The sequence below is a fragment of the Phyllostomus discolor genome, chromosome X, assembly GCF_004126475.2.
Source record: "Phyllostomus discolor isolate MPI-MPIP mPhyDis1 chromosome X, mPhyDis1.pri.v3, whole genome shotgun sequence".
NCBI lineage: Eukaryota > Metazoa > Chordata > Mammalia > Chiroptera > Phyllostomidae > Phyllostomus > Phyllostomus discolor.
In genome coordinates this window covers 54,766,204-54,785,523 of record NC_050198.1, presented here as the reverse complement: position 1 = coordinate 54,785,523, position 19,320 = coordinate 54,766,204, and the positions used below count along the sequence as shown (strand labels likewise).

Genomic DNA, 19,320 nt, shown 5'->3' with positions numbered 1-19,320 from the left:
ATAAATCCAAGCTGCTTAACCTTCCACCATTCCCTTGAGTGCTAAACCCAGACCACCTTTGGCCACTTGCAGGGGTGTCTTTTCTTCTTTATTCTCAATGTAAATACTTGCTCCTTGGGACACCAGCAGTTTTGCTTCTTCCACTCTCTCCTCATCACAGGCTAAGTGTCTGAAATTGAGAAACAAAGACCAACAAATCACTACTACTTCTACATAATGGCTAAGATTTCCTGATAGGTACTCTAAAGAGCATATTATTAGGTAGTGTAATATTGGAAAGTTATTTAATCAGGAAAGTAAAATCAATTTGCATGGGGAACAGTATTTATAAGCTAAAATTCAGTGAAATAGCCTTATAACATCAGATCATAAATCATAATCTAGTCCTATCATAATAAAAGAAGGAATCTAAATGCCAGCCTAATTTCTGGGCAAGATGGCAGAATAAGTAAGTAAACACGGCTTGCCTCCTCCCACAACTACATCAGAATTACAACTAAAGTAAAGAACAGCCATCACTTACAACTGTCAGAAATCAAGTTGAATGGAAGTCTGACAACTATGGAATTAAAGGAACCACATCCATCCAGACTGGTGTGAGGGATTCAGATGTGGAATGGGCTCTACCACATCCACATGCGGTGGATAAAAATTTGGGAGGGATATCTCTAAAGCAAGACATCCCAGCTCCACATCAGGCCCTCCAGCCCAGGTTTGCAGTGCCAGAAAGGTAGGTCCCCACAACTTCAGGCTGCAAAAACCAGTGGAGACTGAGTTGGTGGAAGAAATTTTTGGAGTCCCAAGCAGTTCCTCTTATGGAACTCATGCATGGAGTATTCTACTCAGACTCACTTCTTCTGAGCTTTAGCACTGGGGTAGCAGCTTAAAAGGCACCGGTGGAATACAGGGACGAACTGAAGTGTCTGGCATCAAAGCAAGAGCTGGGGAATAGCTTTCTCCCAGAGAGAAATGTGGGAAGAGGCCATGTTCCCTTTTGTGAACCCTCACCCCACACAGCCACAGGGCAGGCAGCTGCTACATCTGAGACTCTATCAATCTGGTTAACACTGTATGCTCCACCTTGGAGATACCCCAAAGCTCTGTCCCACTCAACTTACAGGCCCACCCAAGCTGCTTTTCCATAAGAATGGCTGGTCTTGGCTCATGCTTCACAACTTCCTTAAATCCTCTCAAACCAGCAACAGCCAGCCTCAGTGAGGCTCCAGCCCCTATATCTCTTATGAAGTGGCCCCAAGCACAGCACTAGCAGCAGCCAGTCTAGATTGATAGCTTGGCTTCACCTGGGAATCTCCAAACCTAGCACAAGTAGCAGCTATCTCAGATTGCTCTATAACTCAGGCAGGGCAGCCCCAGACAATACACAGGGGGGAGCTGACCTTGGCCTGTACCACCCGGGAAACCCCAAGGTCTGAGCATCCAGGGGACAGCAGCAGACCACGTTGGAGCAACATCACCCTGCCCTTGCACAGCTGATCCTCCATGGAGGGCAGAGGTTGGTGGTCAGTGGTCACAGCCAATCCTTGCATATACCCTGGCCTGGGTAAATCCCTCCCCCTGACCTGCCAATAGGAACCAAAGCTCAACTATAAGAGGAGGGTAGACTCAGACCACATGAAGGGCACACCTTGAATACCCAGCTTGGATGATATGGGCAGCTGTGCCACTGGATCTCACAGGACACAAAATACATTAGGCTGTGCTACCAAGACAGGGAGTCATAGCTGGTCTACCTAATACATAGAAACAAGCACAGGGAGGCTGGCAAAATGAGGAGACAAGAAACAAGGCCCAAATGAAACAAGAGATCAATAATCCAGAAATAGAGAAAAATGAAATGGAGATAAGCAATCTATCAGATGCTGAGTTCAAAACAGTGCTTATGAGGATGCTCAAGGAACTTAGGACCTCAACAGCATAAAAAAGATCCAGATAGAAACAAAGGATACACTAACTGAAATAAAGAACAATTTGCAGGGAAACAACTGTAGAGTGAATGAAGCCAAGAATCAAAGCAGTGGTTTGGAACATAAAGAAGAAAAAAAAAACAACAACCAATCAGAATAGGAAAAAGAATGCAAAAAACAAAGATAGTGTCCATGGCCTCTGGGAAAACTTCAACTGTTCCAACATTCACATCATAGGGGTGTCAGAAGGAGAAGAGAAAGAGCAAGAAATTGGAAATCCATTTGAAAAAATTAATGAAAGAAAACTTCTGTAACTCAATGAAGGAAATAGACATGTAAGTCCTGGAAGCACAGAGAGTCCCAATTATGATGCATGCAAAGAGGCCCACTCCAAGACACATCATAATTAAAATGCCAATGGTTAAAGAGAGAATCTTAAAAGCAGCAAAATAAGTGAGTTACCTACAGGGCAGTCCCCATAAGATTGTCAGTTGATTTCTAAAAAGAAATTTTGCAGGCTAGAAGGGACTGGCAAGAAATATTCAAAGTCATGAAAATCAGGGCCTACAGCCAACATTGCTCTACCCAGCAAAGCTATCATTTGGAATTGAAGGGCAGATAAAGAGCTTCCCAGACAAGAAAAAACTAAAGGAGTTTGTCATTACCAAACAATTATTATATGAAATGACAAAGGGACTTAAGATCAAAACTATGAATAATAAAACGGCAATAAATACATACCTGTCAACAATTGAATCTAAAAAATAAACTAAGCAAACAAGAACAGAGACAGAATCATGGACAGGGAGAGCTTTTTGATGGTTGCCAGATGGGAGGGGGTATAGGAGAATGGGTGAGGTGAGGGGATTAAGAAGTACAAATAGGTAGTTACAGAATAGCCATGGGGATGTAAAGTACAGTATAGGAAATGGAGTAGCCAAAGAACTTATATGCATGGCCCATGGACATGAACAATGGTGGGGGGATTGCCTGAGGGAGGGGTTGCTGGATGGAGGGGAGCAAGGGGATAACACCGGGACAAATGTAATACAATAAACAATAAGATGTAATTAAAAAAAATAAATGCCAAACTAAGAAAAAAATTCTTTGTGTTATTGAGGTTAGCAGTAATTTAAACCAAACACATGCAATCATTTCAAGTTTAAATTTAGAAAAGCCCCTATTTATAATTTGGTAATAGGAATTTGTATGGTTTATATTTTAAAAGTAGTGTAAAATATTTTCTCATTTGATTCTTATATCCACCTTGTAAGTTAACGAGGTATTTCTACCACCATTTTATAGTTGAAATTGTGACAGATATTAAAGTTCTTGCCTCTGATAACATGACTGAGCAACAACTGAGGGGAGAAACTTGTTGGGCACTTACAGTTTGTGAGGCAGAGTATTAGACACTTAACATGTTATTTTATTTCTATCTCACAACAATCTACTGAGGAAAAATTATTATTCTCATATTACAGATTAGTAAATTAAAACTCAGGAAGATTAAGTAACTACTCCAAGTTACTTAAGTATTTAATATAGTTGGTAAGTGGCTGAGTTTGTAAATCCTAGGCTCTTCCAAGACCCTATACTGCCCAACATCTAGATTTCTCCAGGCCACCTTCTTTCTTGTTTTGGAAAAAAGAGTAATATGCAAATCTTTCTAAACAGAGTCACTCAGAACTACAGAAAAGATTTTTAAAACTAAGAGTTAAGAAAACAATATTTTTTAAAAAGCTGGTTTAAAGTCAAATTAGAAAATATTGAATCTCACTTTGGACCAAAAAGCAGAATCAGAATATCTGGCTCAAAAAGAGTCACCATTCAATAAAGAAAAATGACCAAGTACTATAAGAAAAATATCAAGGTAGATGATGGCTTCAGGCCATACACATAAATCAGTTCCAAATGGATTTGAGTTAAATGAAAAACAGTAACCATAACTCTCAACTAAAACCCATGCTACAATAAAATAAAGGTGAATATTTAACTAATTTCAGGGTGAGGAAATCTTTCTAGTCATAAGAGAAAATCAATAGGTTTGACTTCTGTTATTTAAAAAAGTCATGAACAACATGAAAAAACAAACTGGAAAAATATTTTCAGCTAACATGGCAGAATATTAATATTTTTCCTCTCAAGTCACAGGTGCTTAAAAATCAATAAAAATAAATTAATTCACGAAAAGGAAATAAAAAAGAAAACAGAAAGGTACAGTTGTAGGCATTAAAAATGTTTAGGTTCACTGATAATAAAAAAATGTAAATTACAACTATGAAATACCATGTTGCATACAAAAAAAGGATATTTTCAGTGTTGGTGAGGGGCTAATAGGCACTCTCAAACTGCTGTTGGGAGGGCATAATGATACTCCCTTCTGGGAGTAATTTGGCAACATATACCAATAGCTTTAAAATGTGTGTTATTTGTTTACCCAATCTGGGCTAAGGTAATAATCAGCAATATGTCCAAAAATTTTTGTTGAAAGTTGGTCAATGTAGCATTATTTATAATAGTGGGAAATTCAAAAAAACAAATATATAGTAACAGAGGAACAATAAATTATGGAATATCCATAAAATGGAATTGTATACAGCCATTCAAAAATGTTTTAAAAATACTTCGTAACATTTGACAATTCTCATGATATTTAATGAGGTGAAAAGAACAACATATAAAACTACATATACAGTATGATCCCAGTTTTACAAAAAAAAGGTAAAATATGCAGTTACACATAAAAGACTGGGAGAAAATTCATAAAAAAATATTATCAGTGGTTGATTCTGGGTGGCAAGATGATATGCATTTAAAATTTTTGTCTTTATACTTTTGTGTACTTTCAAAAGTATACATATACATGTGTTACCTTTATAAGGAGAATAATAAAAGGAAATGATGTGTAAGAATAAGTGTAAGAGGGCTAATGTCAGATAGAATACAAATGACTGCTACTTGTCACTTACAGAGGAGTGTTACCCTCAGTGTCTTGGATGTTTGTGGATGCTTTGTAGTACAGAAGAATATGAATCATCTTCAAGTTACCCTTGGCTGCGGCCCGGTGCATTGCTGTAGCCTCATAATGGTCCTTAGCATCTGGATTAGCCCCGCCTTCTAGTAACATGACAGCAATCTGGAAGGATGGAGAAGAAAACCATGCCAAGATCTATTTGTGTTTGCATACAGGTTTAGAATTCACAAGGAGTCACCTAGGAATAAAATCCTACCTCATGCCTGTTTTTGGAAGCTGCATAATGTAGGGGAGTACAGCCATTTTGATTAACAGCATTCACTTGAGCACCTCTTCCCAGAAGGGCTTTTACAATCTCATCCCGGCCAGCAGAAGCAGCGATATGAAGAGGAGACCAACCCGCCTGCAAAAGAGTGGGGCGGTACACAAACCAGGGGACAAAGGCACCGAGATTAATAGTAACATTTACCCAGGGTTTACAAAGAACTGTTTGTGATCTTAAAAAAGACAACATTCTGTGTTTTCCCTTCATTAAGCACTACAGAAAATTCGGAAAGCAGATGTACACCAAAGAAAAGAAAAACCACCCATAATCCCATAACACAGAGGCAATGATACTTAAGTGTAATTCAAATGTGTTTTCTAATGTGTGATCTCAATGTGATTGGGATCAGAGGATATAAAGTTCTGTGAGTTGCACTTTCCACAATTTCCACTTATCATTTTGTTGTGAGAATTTTTCTGTCATTCTTTAGAATCATAACTTTACTGGTGCATATTATTTTATCATATGGATATACTCATTGCATCCAGCCGTTCCTTCACTGAATTGTTTTTATTCCTTTACTAATTAAGTATTACTTCAATGAGCATCCTTGAAAAAGAATCTTTGTCAAAAAAAAAAGTTTTCATCCTTATTCTTCACAATTCTTATCCTAATATAGCCAAACCATTACAATAATTTATATAACAAAGAAGATATCTAGGCCCTCATAATTTTGGCAATATTTACCAAAAACAAATTTCCAACATACAAAAACAGGTCTATAGTCTGTGAAAAGGACATTGTAATAAGCCTTGCTCCACATATTTACCTTAAATTATAGGGTATTAGTGGCAAAACTAATATTTTAAAATAATACAACCATTAGTTCTGTACTTGGTCACCAGGGCCATACTGTAATTTCCTAGTAATAAAGGTTACAATTTTGTTTGTAAGCTTAATACTCAGGCTTCAGTAAACACCAGTATGAAGTTTACAGATAACTTAAAATTTATCAACTCTGCCTAGTACTCACATCATCTTTATCATTCACTGGCACACCAAGTTGCAGCAAGAATTCAACAATCTCTGTATGTCCAGCTGAGCATGCCCAATGCAATGCAGTTCTGCTGTCCTACATAGGAAAGAGAGAAACAATTAGATCAACACTTTTGAAGAGAAATAGAACAACTAAGGTAAGAAAGCAGAAAAAAATAAGATGGGGGCCAGCAAACCTGTAATTTGGAAACAAGAAGTGGGGAGCACTGGATCCTCAGGTAGGTGACCTTAAACCATATTATTACTAATATAAGAGAGATCAAGTTTTAGTAATATGGGGATAATACATTGATGAATATAAGTAACTCTGGACAGAATACAGCCATGAAACAGGAGAGTAAGAAACTGATTTGAATGCTTTGGCAGAAAAAGAGCTTTAGCTGCTTATAATTGCATTATTTCTCTACTTTTATGTCAGGCACTGTGCTAGTTTTACCTATGCTTCATTTAATTCCCTGTACAGTGGATATTATCCCCATTTTACAGATGAGTAAACTAAGACCCCTCAGGGTAAGCAACTTGTCCAAGGTCACACAGCTATTAAATGGTGAGGCTGGGACACAAGTTTCTGTTTCAATTCTCTAGAAAGACCAAATGTATCTTATGGGGAAAAATGTTAATAAAACTAGTTGAAATTATCTGTATATCCTTTTAAAATACATACCACATACAGAACTAGAGAGCCATATTACTTTTTTTAAAAAATAATAAGCTGTATTTCTCTAGCCCTATGTAAAAGAAAATGGTATTTGAAACTTTATGTCAAATTTCAAAACATATAAAAATAGAGGGAATATAGTAGAAACCCATATGCCATATTTGCTTCATCAAATTTTTCATTGCTTAAGTTTTTAGAAACAAACCCTAAATATTATGACTTTTCATTCCTAAATATTTCAGTATCTAAGAAACAAGAACACTTTTCTACATAGTGCTGAAACCATTATTACACCTATTAAATTTAACACTAACTCTAAAACAATAAAAGTAAATTAACACTAACTTTTATAACATCTAATACCCAGAATTCCACAATTGTCTTTTCACAGTTGGTTTATTTCAATCAGGATCCATACAAGTCCCACAAGTTGCATTTGGTTATGTTTCTTAAGTCTCTTGGCCTCGAATAGCTTCCCTCTTTTTACGCCATTGAGTTGATGAAGAGTGGTTGGAAGTATCATTTGATCATAATTTAACATCCTTAAGTATTAAATATTACTAGACCATAATGAAGATAAATTAGGCACAGCTAAAGCCATTTTCAGGTTAAGCAATAAAGGAAAGTTCCAGGAAAAAACGTCTCCTGATTTCTAATTCTCTTTCCAAAGACACGAAATGGACATCTCTAATTATGTGACACTGTATCGCTATTGCTTATTAGCAGGGTGCCTGTCAAATAGGAGGCAATCTACAAATACTTGGTGGCTTACTAAGGGCACCATGAATCTTCTTAGAAACCGAGGGTGAAAGCATGAGGGTCCTTTGAGCAGGAGGGCAGAAAAAAACTCTTCCCAAAGTCCAATGACATTTGTTCTGTTTCTGCGTATATAATGCCCTTTCATCCTCCAAGAAAATTCCACTTATCCTGAAAGGTCTAACTTCCTTCGCACAGCCTTTTCAATAAAATTCCGCTTTTCTAAGGGAGATTAAAGCAGGTCCTCCCTTTATATGTTCTGAAAGCACCACGTAAACTTCTTTCCTGAATTTCACAATTTGTAATCGAACATATGATTTGGGGTTACTTTATGCATATCCGCTTTTTCCACTAGACCGTCTCCCCAACTCCTAGCAAGCTGTCTGGCCCAGTCGAGGAGTTCAGTTACACGTGTTTCACTGAATAAAATCACTTGTAAAAGACACACATAGAAATAAAAGCTTTCCTCCTCAGGGACAGCTCAAAAATGGGGCATTTCTGAGAAACGCAGCAATCTACAATACCCAAAATTCAGCTAGCTAAGTACTAGGCAAACAAAACAAAACAAAACAAACAACAACAAAAACAAAACTCAGGTTTGCAGGACTAGCTCCGACCGTCCCATTCTGTATCCTGAGGGATGAGGCTGAATTGACAGGGGCGGGGATCTGGCCCTCAGGGAACAGGCCTTTGCTGGGGCCATACCAGACAGCCACGCATGTCTACGTCACCGCTGCCGCCTGAGAAAAGGCCCCAGCGTTGCTTTACCTGGTCAGTTCTAGTAGCCAGGGATTTATCGCCCAGGATCTCCTTTTTCAACTCCTCCAGCTTTCCGCTGTAGGCCAGATTGCAGACCATTAAGTTAGACACAAACCCTTCCATCTCGCTTTCCAAGAATCTCCGTGCAGCAAGACCAACGACCTCCCGTAGCCGGCTCCAACTGCCAATCAAAAGAACCAATGGAGTTTCACCAATCACCGACCTTCCTCGTTCCATTGCTCCTTTCCCCAGCGCAGGGCGCGTCTGGGAGTTGCAGTTTGAGCTCAGTTTCCGGCGGCGCCTCTGTGGCTATCATTGACTCTGCCCCTAGCAGCGCGGAACTACAAGTTCCAGGGTACCTCGCGGCCACCGTAGTCTAGGGCCGGGTGGAATTGGCCCAGGATGACAGCTGGAGAATGGAGTCAGGTACTGAGATCCGCTTCGTGTGGAACCGGGGTGGGTGGTCGCTGTGGGGCCTTGAGTTGGCCTTGTGAACCGGTTGCGGAATCATGGCAAGAGAGTTATGGGAGCCTAAAGGTCCTGTCCCACGGGGTTTCTGACCTGCAGGCGGAAGGGACAACAGTAGGACTTGTGTACTATCCACTGAGCTCTTACTGGTGGCTGTGGCAACCCTCCCCCTCCTTACTGCCAGCATGAGTGGAAAGAAGTAGGGATAAACTATTCTGACATCTCGGCAGAAAAGCATCAGAACAGAATTGTGTCACAGCAGTGACAGCATATGGCACCATAGTAAGGTGATGTGCTAGGGTGATGCCAAAGGCAGAGTGTAATGCCATAGGAGCCCTCCGTGAGTTCGTAGCCTGGTGACACAAGTTGATGTGGGTCATCTTTATACAGTGGTATGGTGTTAGCCTTTTAATATTGAGGTAATAACGATGATATCTAGGCTTTGCTGGAACTATTAAGCTCATAGTATTTCTGTTTAGGGAAATCCCAAATAGTGCCATAACTGAAGAGATGCAAAGCTTATCCTTTATAGGACATATCCAGAAGGACAGTATGCCAAAATTAGGTAATGATAAGAATACATTCCGGAAAGAACTATGTTATATGTATCTCATTATGGTGTTGAATAGGGCTTGGCAAACTTTCTGTAAACATTTTAGGCTTTGTGGACCAAAAGGCAAAATCCTGAATAATTTGTAGGTGCTTATATAACAAGAGAGAAAATTTTCAACAAATGTTTATTGATGAATTTCAAAATATAATAATAACAACAGGAGAGTATTTTTGGTAATACAGGACTAATAGTGTGAATAATGGAATTCTTTTGGGGGGCTAACATTTTGTTTAATTGGGGCTTACAGTCAGTGTTCTGTATTATCAAAATTGTTTGAAATGTTTATCTGTTAATGCTGATTTGTAACGGCATCTTAACTATTTCATTTTGTAAATGCCTTTTTACATAGACAGGGATTGCCACATACAGATATGAATCCTATACCATATTGTTAATTTTTAAAATAGATTTTTATTTCAGAATAACTTTAGATTTGTAGAAAAGTTGTAAAGATAGTGTGGAGTTCCTGTTTACTTCCCACCCAGTTTTCCCTACTGTGCTTTTCCTATTTTAAGAGATTTATTGAGATATATTTTATATATCATAACATTCATCCATTTCAAGTGTATAATTAAATGATTTTTAGTAACTTTACTGAGTGGTTCAGCCATCACTATAATCAGTTTCAGAACATTTTCACCTCCCCCAATAAGGTCCCTCATGCTCATTTATAACTAATCCTCATTCCCATGTGAAGCCCCAGGTAACCACTAATCTACTTTCTGCCTCTATGAATTTGCCTATTCTAGACATTTCATCTAAATGAAATCATACAACATGTGGTCTTTTTGTGTAGCTTCCTTCAATTAACATGATATTTTTAATACTTCATTGCTTTTTATTGCAAATAACATTCCATTTTAGGGATATAATACATTTTGTCTGTTTACTCAATCACTAGTGGGTAGGCATCCAGCTTGTTTCCAGTTTTTGGCTCTTGTGAATAATGCTTGCATTCATGTGCAAGTCTTTGTGTGGACAAGTTTTCATTTCTCTTTGTTGTATGCCTAAGGCTGGAGTTACTGAATCATGTGGCAAATTGATGTTTAACTTTTTAAGAAACTGCAAAACTGTTTTCCAAAATGGCAGCACAATTTTTCATCTACCCCAGCAAAGTATGAGGGTGTCTGTTTCTCCAAATACTCAACAACATTTCTTATCATCTGTCTTTTTATTATAGCCATTATAAATGTTATGAAATGATATCTTATTGTGGTTATAATTTGTATTTCTTTAATGACTAATGATAGTGAGCATCTTTTGTGTGCTTATTAGTCATTTGTATGTCCTCTTCAGTGCAGGATCTGTTTATATATATTTTCTATTTTTAAATTGAGTTGTTGTCTTTATTGTCTTTTTATTGTTGAGCTATAAGAATTATTTATGTATTCTGGATACAAGTCCCTGTCATATATATGAAATGTGGCTATTTTCTCCCAGTGGGTTGCTTGTCTTTTCATTTTCTTAGTGGTATATTTTGAAGTGCAAGAGCTTTGAATTTCAATGGGGTCCAATTTATCATTTTTTGTTCTATGAACCATGATTTTGGTATATACTTTTTACAGGTGTGCAATTTAATGATTATTAGAATATTTTAGAGTTGTGTCACCATTACCACAATATTATTTAAAACATTTTCATCACCCCAGAAGGAAACCTCATGCCTGTTTTCAGTCACTTCCTGTTTCCACTCCCAACCCTAGGCAACCACTCTTCTATCTTCTGTCTCTATGGGTTTTCATTTTTCTTAGCTTTAAGATAAATGGAATGATACAATATGTGCTCTTTTGTGTCTGGCTTCTTTCAATTAGTGCATTGTGTTGAAGTTTATCCAAAATTTATTATATATCAATACTTTGTTACCTTTTATGGCTGAACATTATTCCATTGTGTAGCTATACTACATTTTATTTATCCATTCATCAGTTGATGCACATTTGGGTGGTTTCTACTTTTTATTTATTATGAATAATGCTGGTGTAAACCTTCATGTACAAGTTTTTGTCAGACATATGTTTTCATTTCTCTTGATACGTATCTAGAAGTGGAATTGCTTGACCTTATAGCAACTCTGTATTTAACTCTGTGAGGAACTGCCAGATTCCTTACCAAAGAGACTATACCATTCTCCCCTCCCACCAGCCATGTATGAGGGTTTGAATTTCTCTACATCTCTACCAACACTTATTAATGTTTATCTTTTTAGTTGTAGCCATTTTAGTGGGTGTGAAGTGATATCTCATTTTTGTTTTGCTGCTTTGACTTGTGACAACATAGGAAGTGTATAAAGCACGTTGTCATAACTTGTGATTCAACCAATGTTAGTTGTTGAAATCTCTTCCCATTGTATACATTTCACATATAAGTGCTATTTTGACTTGTAATTTTAGGTTGAATTAATTAAAAAACATTGTCAAGTCTGCAGCAAAAGCTAATTTTCAGAGCCACTCAGTGTTTGAGGGCAGTTCTAACAATTTAAAAGTGTAAAAGTCATTCCTACCTTACTTACCATACAAAATACCCCACAAAACCAAAATGGACTTAATTTGACCTGTCAGATGTAGTTTGCTGATGATTGGTGTAGAAAAAAGTGTCCTGTTTGTAGAAGGTGTTCAATAAATATTTATCCAGTTGATTATAGAGGTACAGCAGGCTTGTTATGTAGTAGTCACAAAGGATTGTGTTTAGTAACATTTCACCATACTTTTATGTGAAGAAATTGGATTTGATTATTAGAAATAGCTGGAAAAAACAGCTCCAAAGGCCTTGCCTACTGAGTGACTTGTTATAGACAGTGTGTTGTGCTTTTATTTTATTTGATATGACACTACACTTAACTTTCAGTTGAGTTCCTTAAGTTCAAGGGTGAAGTACCTCTTGACTTTTTGAAAGCTACAAGACAAATAGATCTCTAAGGGAGAAAGCCACTTCTCTTTTCTCTCTAGCCCCAAGTTTGGGAGGAACAGCATGGTTGCCATTTTATCTATCAAGAGTCAAAGGTGGTGGGGGGCACTGGTGGCGCTGTGAGAAACTGACTCCGTTGTTGCTTATGTGATTGAATGTTTTCTATTGTCTTTTCTACTGGTCATCCATGTTCTAGGTCATAGAATAAGCCATGTTCATTTTTTCAACTTAACAGAATAATTCTAAGAATGACTAACATTTATAGATCACATGTATCAGATGTTAGGCTATCTCATTTAATCCTTCACAACAAACCTGTGAGGTAGGTACTACTATCCCCCAGTCCCCACCTTTTAAAAAAGGAGAATATAGGTACGGAGAAGTAAAGGAACATGCATAAGTTCATACAATTTAGTACAAATTGGAGCTAAACTGGAAATGGATGACTACTTTACCCCAAAGCCCTAGCTAGCATTTAATTACTACAACATAGTGCTCAATATTTCCAAAGATAAAATTATGTATAAATGCAAACCTCAGATAATGCAATACTAATTCTTGTCAGAGCTATTTGGGCTATAATTCTGGCTGTAATTTGGGGGAAATGACATGTTTTTCATGTTCTAAAAGAATTTTGTCCAATAGAACATGTTGTGATGATAGAAAAGTTCTATATATATGCTGTTCTAGTATGGCAGCCACTGGCCACAGTGTGCACTTGAGATGTGTCTAGGAACTAAAATTTTAATTGTATTTAACTTAAATTATTTTACATATAAGTATCTTTATGTGGCTAATGTTTATCATTTTGGACAGTGCAGAGGGAGGCAATTTCCCATTTTCTCCTTTCTAATTATCACTGAATATTTTAACCAGTGCAAATATTTTTCCATAGCACAACTGGAAATAAATATATTCTATAGTGAAACAAACTTTACGACACCCCACACAGGGTTATGCAAATCAATTAACTGTGTGACAGTCACAGGAATAGGTTCTGGTTTCTCCAGAATGAAACTTCTCCATTCTCATCAATTACTAAAGTTTAAAGAACTGGCCCAAAGACCTGTTGCAACTGATTTTTCATTGTGTGCAGATATGATTTGTTTATGTGGCATTTTGCAAGCACTTCACAATTGCCAGTTGCCTGGTTAAAATGACATGTCTTAATCTTTGGCTCTAATATATAATTTTTAAAATTTAATTTATTTTTTCTCATCACCTTTATCTTCCCTATACCCTTTTAACACCTCCATCCACTCCCCTACCCCCTAGAATCACCACACCATTGGTTGTCCATGTCCATGAATTCTCCTTTTTTTCTTTTTGCTCAATCCCTCCACAACCCCAGCACCATTTCCCCCACCAAGAGCTGTCAGCCTGCTCTCTATCTATAAGTCTGTCTTTATCTTGCTTGTTAGCTCAGTTTGTTCATTAGATTCCACATATGAGTGAAATCATAGGGTACTTATTCGTCTCTGATTGGCTTATTTCACTTAGCATAATATTCTCCAGGTCTATCCATGTTGTCACAAAGGGTAAAATTTTTTTGTTTCTTTTCTTATTTTGTAAATTTCTATATATTGAAACTTGACCACCAACTTACACTATACACAAAAATAAACTCAAGATGGATAAAAGACTTAAATAGAATTTGCAACACCATAAAAGTCCTAGAGGAGAACATAGGCATTTTTTTTTTCTTTTTAACCATGTGGCTCTAATATTTTTAAACACATGTTTTGGTGCTACAGATTAAGGTCCTTGGTATTGTATATCACTGGCTTATACAAACCTTCCCTATTTGAAAATTATTCCTTCATAAAACTGGCATATTTTATAGGCTATTATAATAAAACATTTTATTTACTTCCTGGGCTTTAGCTTCCACGTTCTTTTTTTTTTAAGAATTTATTTATTTATTTTTAGAAAGAGGGGAAGGGAGGGAGAGAGGGCAAGAAACATCAATGTGTGGTTGCCTTTTACGTGTCCCCCACTGGGGACCTGGCCCGCACCCCAGGCATGTGCCTTGACTGGGAATCAAACTGGTGACCCTTCAGTTAACAGGCCAGCACTCAGTCCACAGAACCACACCAGCCAGGGCAGCTTCCACCTTCTTGTTTTGAGCTATTTTCTGTATAAGTCGTTTCTTTTTAATTTTTTTTTATTTTGAATAATAACAGATTCACAAGAAGTTACAAAAATAGTATTAAAAGGCTCCACATAATATGGAGTCTTTATAATGTAAAGGGAACCAAGAGTGATAAAAAGGAAACGGGGACTCAAATAAACAGTTTGGAGCAGAAGGAAGAAGTAACATTCGACCAGAACAGAGTAAAGAAACAAGAAGTCAAAAAAAATGAGGAGTGATGCAGACACCAGTTCGGAGTGTCCGCATCATTATGGATGAAATGAGACATTAACACAGACTACCAACCAAGTCTGGTGGAGGAAAAGGGACAGCATGGCTTTTCTGTCAAGGGGAGCCAAAAGCCTTGGCCTCCACCATGACAGGCCTTTTATTCGGTTTCTCCACCCATTACAGATGGTCCTCATTTACTATGCACAGGTTCGCTTTAGGTCGTTACCATTTACAGAAAAAAAAGGAGCCAATGCTGCTAATCACATCACAGAAGAGAGATATTTGCAAATGAAAAGGCAAAAGTGGTTGAACTGATTACACTCATCCTTGGAAGGTTTAGCATGGATTTTAGGAAGTTGCTTTGCAGTAAATGTCCTCAATTCAGGGTGAGGGAGTTTTAGCAAAAAGCAAGACTCATAGCAGCCTAGGTACATTGCAGGCCTGATTCCCCACAGGAGAACCCATCTGTGGGCGTGGGTACTGTGCATCTCTGAGTGGGAGCTGGGCCCACACCACACAGAACAGTCTACTACAAGAAGAGGCTTAGGAACCTCTGGGACAATTTTAAATGTTCCAATATCTGGATCATAGGGGTGCTGGAAGGAGAAGAGGAAGAACAAGAAATTGAAAACATATTTGAAAAAATAATGAAGGAGAACTTCTCCAGTCTGGCAACTGAAATAGACTTCCAGGAGTCCAGGAATCTCAGAGAATCCCAAAGAAGCTGGACCCAAGGAAGCACACACCAAGGCACATCATAATTACATTACCTAACATTAAAGATAAGGAGAGAATCTTAAAAGTTGCAAGAGAAAAGGAGACAGTTAGTTACCTACAAAGGAGTTCCCATAATACTATCAGCTGATTTCTCAAAAGAAACCTTACAGGCAAGAAAGGGCTAGAAAATGCAGTATTTGAAGTCACGAAAAGCAAGGACCTACATCCAAGATTACTCTATCCAGCAAAGCTATCATTTAGAATGGAAGGGCAAATAAAGTGTTTCCCAGATAAGTTCAAGTTAAAGGAGTTCATCATTATGAAGCCCTCATTGTATGAAATGTTAAAAGGACTTATCTAAGAAAAAGAAGATGAAAAATGTGAACAGTAAAATGACAACAAACTCACAGCTATCAACAACTGAACCTAAACCCCAAAGAATCTAAGCAAATAACTAGAACAGGAACAGAATCACAGCAATGGAGATCACAGGGAGAGTTATCAGTGTGGAGAGGGAGGGGGGAGAGTGAAGAAAAGGTACAGGGAATAAGAAGTGTAAGTGGTAGGTAGAAAATAGGGGGAGGTTAAGAATAGTATGAGAAATGGAAAAACCAAGGAATGTATATATATATATATATATATATATATATATATATATATGACCCATGGACATGAACTGAGGTGGGGGAATGCTGGTGGAAGGGTGGGTGCAGGGTGGAGGGGAGTAAAGGGGAGAAAAATGGGACAATGTAACAGCATAATCAATAAAATACATTTAAAAATGCTATTGGTATTTTCATGGGGATCAGATTGAATATGTAGATTTATTTGAATAGTGTGGACTTTGAGCAACATTTTCTTCTAATCCATGAACATGGGATGTCTTTGCATTTATCTGTGCCTTTAAATTCCTTTCATCAATGTTTGGTAATTTTCAGTGTACCATTCTTCTTCCTTAGTTAAATTTATTCCTAAGTATTTTGTACTTTTTGATACTATTTTAAATGAAATTGTTTTCTAAATTACCTTTTCAGAGAGTTCATATTTAGAGTATGCTGAATTCATTTATCAGTACTAACAATTTTTGTGGAGTCTTTAGGGTTTTCTGCATATAAAGTCATGTCATTTACAAATAGAGCTAATTTTACTTCTTTTTAATTTTAATGCCTTTTATTTCTTTTTCTTGCCTAATTATTCTGAATAGGATTTCCAGTAGTATATCAAAGTGAAGTGGTGAGAGTGGGCATCCTTATCTTATTCCTCATCTTAGGCAAAATCTTTGTTTTCACTATTGACTTTGATGTTTTCTGTGGACTTTTAATATATGGCCTTTATTATGTTAAGGTAATTTCCTTTTATTCTTAGTTTGTTAAGTTTAGAATACTTAAATTTTCAACATGAAAAAGTATTAAACTTTGTCAAATGCTTTTTCTGCATCTATTGAGATGATTATGTGATTTCACCTTCATTCTGTCAATGTGGTGTATCACATTGATTTACATCCATTGAGTCATCATTCCATCCCCAGTGATAAATCTCACTTGGTCATAGTGTGTGATCCTTTTAATGTTGTGTTGAATTTGGTTTGCTAGTATTTAGCTGAAGGTTTTTGCATCTATACTCATAAGGGATATTAGTCTATTTGTTCTCTGTTCTTCCAGTGTCCTTTTCTGGCTTTGTATCCGGGTAGTGCTGGCCTCACAAAATGGGTTTGGAAGTGTTCCTTCTTTTTCAGTTTTTTGGAAGGGTTTGAGAAGGATTGGCTTCTAAAACTTTTTCAAAAGGAATAGGGTTATTTTTTTTTAAATCAAGAATTAAAGAATTAAGTTAAAATTAATTCTATAAAAAAATTGCCCTGGCTGGCGTAGCTCAGTAGATTGAGCACGGGCTGCGAACCAAAGTGTCGCAGGTTCGATTCCCAGTCAGGGCACATGCCTGTGTTGCAGGCCACGGCTCCCAGCAACCCCACATTGATGTTTCTCTCTCTCTCTCTTTCTCCCTCCCTTCCCTCTCTAAAAATAAATAAATAAAATCTTTAAAAAAAAAGAAAGAAAAGAAAAGAGGTCCCTGGTCTCTGTCAACAATACTTTAAAAAAAATCATTTTTTAAATGTTTGATTGAATTCACCAAATAAATTTAGTTGGCCCTGGGCTTTTCTTTGTTGGTAGGTTTTTGATTACTGATTACATCTCCTTAGTAGTTATAGTTCTTTTTGGATTTTCTGTTCCTTCATGATTCAGTGTTGGTAAGTTGTATGTTTCTGGAGACTTATCTATTTCTTCTAGGTTATCCAAATTGTTGACATATAATTTTCATAGCAGTCTTTTACAGTTATTTTAATTTCTGTGGCATAAGTTATATCTCCTGTTTTGTTTCTGATTTTATTTACCTGAGTATTCTCTTTTTTAGCTAATATAGATAGCTAAAGCTTTGTCATTTTTTTATTTAAAAAAAATCCAAATGTTACTATTGTTAATTATATTGGTTTTCTATCATCTATTTTGTTTATTTCAGCTTGCTGCTCTAATCTTATTCCTTTCTTTCTTCTAACTTTGGACCAAGTGTGTTCTTTTTTTCTAGTTCCTTGAGGTATAATGTCATATTGTTTATTCGAGAACTTTTTTCTTTTTATTGTAGGCATTTATCAGTACAAACTTTCCTCTTAGTACTGCTCTTGTTATATTCCTTAAGCTTTCTATCATTTTCCTTTGACTCATGATATTTTCTAATTTCACTTTTGATTTCTTCTGTGACTGATTAGTTGTTGAAGAGGGTATTTTTTTAAATTCCCACATACTTATGAATTTTCCAGTTTTACTTCTGCCATTAATTTCTACTTTCATTCCATTGTGATTAGAAAATATTGTAAGTATGATCTCAGTCTTTTAAAAATTTTTAAGAATTTTTTTGTGACCTCACATGTGATCTAGCCTGGAGAATGTTCTGTGTGCACTTGAAAAGAATGTGTATTCTATTGCTATTGGGTGGAATGTTTTATATACATCTGTTAGGCTCATTTAATCTATATGTTGCTGAAGAGTTTTCTTTCCTTACTGATCTTCTGTCTGAATGTTCTATCCATTATTGAAAGTGAGGTGTTGAAATCTTCTACTATTGTGTTGCTGTCTTGGGGGCCACTAGGAATCCAATGTGTGACAGCTCCCTGTCAGCACTCCCAATTCATGTGAGACACATACCACTCCTTCAGGCAGTACCTCAAAAAAATCAACACTGGATTCACATTTAACTCCTCTTCTTCCTTCTTGAGGGAGAAGTCTCAAGTTGTGCACCTTCTGATTGCACTAAGCTATGTGAGCCCCATTAAACTGCACTCTGATCTTTTTTGTTTTCAGTGCTCCCCAACATCCAAACTATGTCAATTCCTTCAGTGCTCTGAGTGAGGTGAGACACATACCATTTCCTTGAGCAGTCCTCCAGAAAGCCAGAATGTTGGAGGCATACTCCCCATCCTCACTTTTCCCCTGAAGTTGGTGTCCTGGGGCATTCTCTCCTGGCACTGAGCTGTATCAGCTTGGTGGAGGGCTGATGTAACTAAAATTAAATTGCTCTTACCTGTTCCAATGCAGCTGTTCCCAGCATTTTGCTCACCTTGGGCTCTGTAACTTCCTAACTGGATTCTGGAAAACTTATACAAGTGTTTTTTTGTCCATATATTGTTGTTAAATTGGTATTTCTGTGGTGGGGAATGAGGGCTAAGACTTGCTATTCTATCATCTTGCTTGCATGCCACATATTTTGATAAGTTCTATAATTTTTCCCTTCAGTGCCATGTACTTTTTTTACTTCCTTTGAGACTTCCTTTTTGCCCAGTGGATTATATAGAAATGTGTTGTTTAATT

At 37.1% G+C, this 19,320-nt stretch overlaps 2 protein-coding genes across 3 annotated transcripts in view; one reads left to right on the top strand and one right to left on the bottom strand.

The window, feature by feature from the left end:
- On the bottom strand, positions 1 to 8,585 carry PSMD10 (proteasome 26S subunit, non-ATPase 10). 2 transcript variants are annotated; one of them, XM_028522692.2, is made up of 5 exons: positions 8,406 to 8,583; positions 6,201 to 6,299; positions 5,159 to 5,305; positions 4,898 to 5,064; positions 1 to 169 (listed from the first exon to the last, which is right to left on the bottom strand). In XM_028522692.2, the coding sequence occupies exons 1-5, from the start codon at positions 8,517 to 8,519 to the stop codon at positions 16 to 18; spliced, it is 681 nt and encodes a 226-aa protein (XP_028378493.1). In that variant the 5' UTR covers positions 8,520 to 8,583; the 3' UTR covers positions 1 to 15. The 2 variants fall into 2 exon arrangements, with proteins under 2 accessions (XP_028378493.1, XP_035872635.1); XM_036016742.1 differs by having other exon boundaries at positions 92 to 169; positions 4,977 to 5,064; positions 8,406 to 8,585.
- Positions 8,586 to 8,704: 119 nt separating this feature from the next.
- The window catches only part of ATG4A (autophagy related 4A cysteine peptidase), a 65,036-nt gene continuing 54,420 nt past the window's right edge, over positions 8,705 to 19,320 (top strand). Inside the window, exon 1 of the mRNA XM_028523032.2 lies at positions 8,705 to 8,822. Within this exon, the coding sequence (XP_028378833.1) occupies positions 8,813 to 8,822 (10 nt within the window). The 5' untranslated portion in view covers positions 8,705 to 8,812. The remainder of the gene's footprint in view (positions 8,823 to 19,320) is intronic.

Excerpts from the sequence above, each read along its gene's own strand:
- PSMD10 (XM_028522692.2), bottom strand. The coding sequence starts at position 8,519 with ATGGAAGGGTTTGTGTCTAACTTAATGGTCTGCAATCTGGCCTACAGC. Across the intron at positions 5,065-5,158 it reads CTTCCAAAAACAGGCATGAG|ATTGCTGTCATGTTACTAGA; the intron begins GTAGGATTTTAT and ends CCATCCTTCCAG. Across the intron at positions 170-4,897 it reads ACTGAGGGTAACACTCCTCT|ACACTTAGCCTGTGATGAGG; the intron begins GTAAGTGACAAG and ends TCTCAATTTCAG.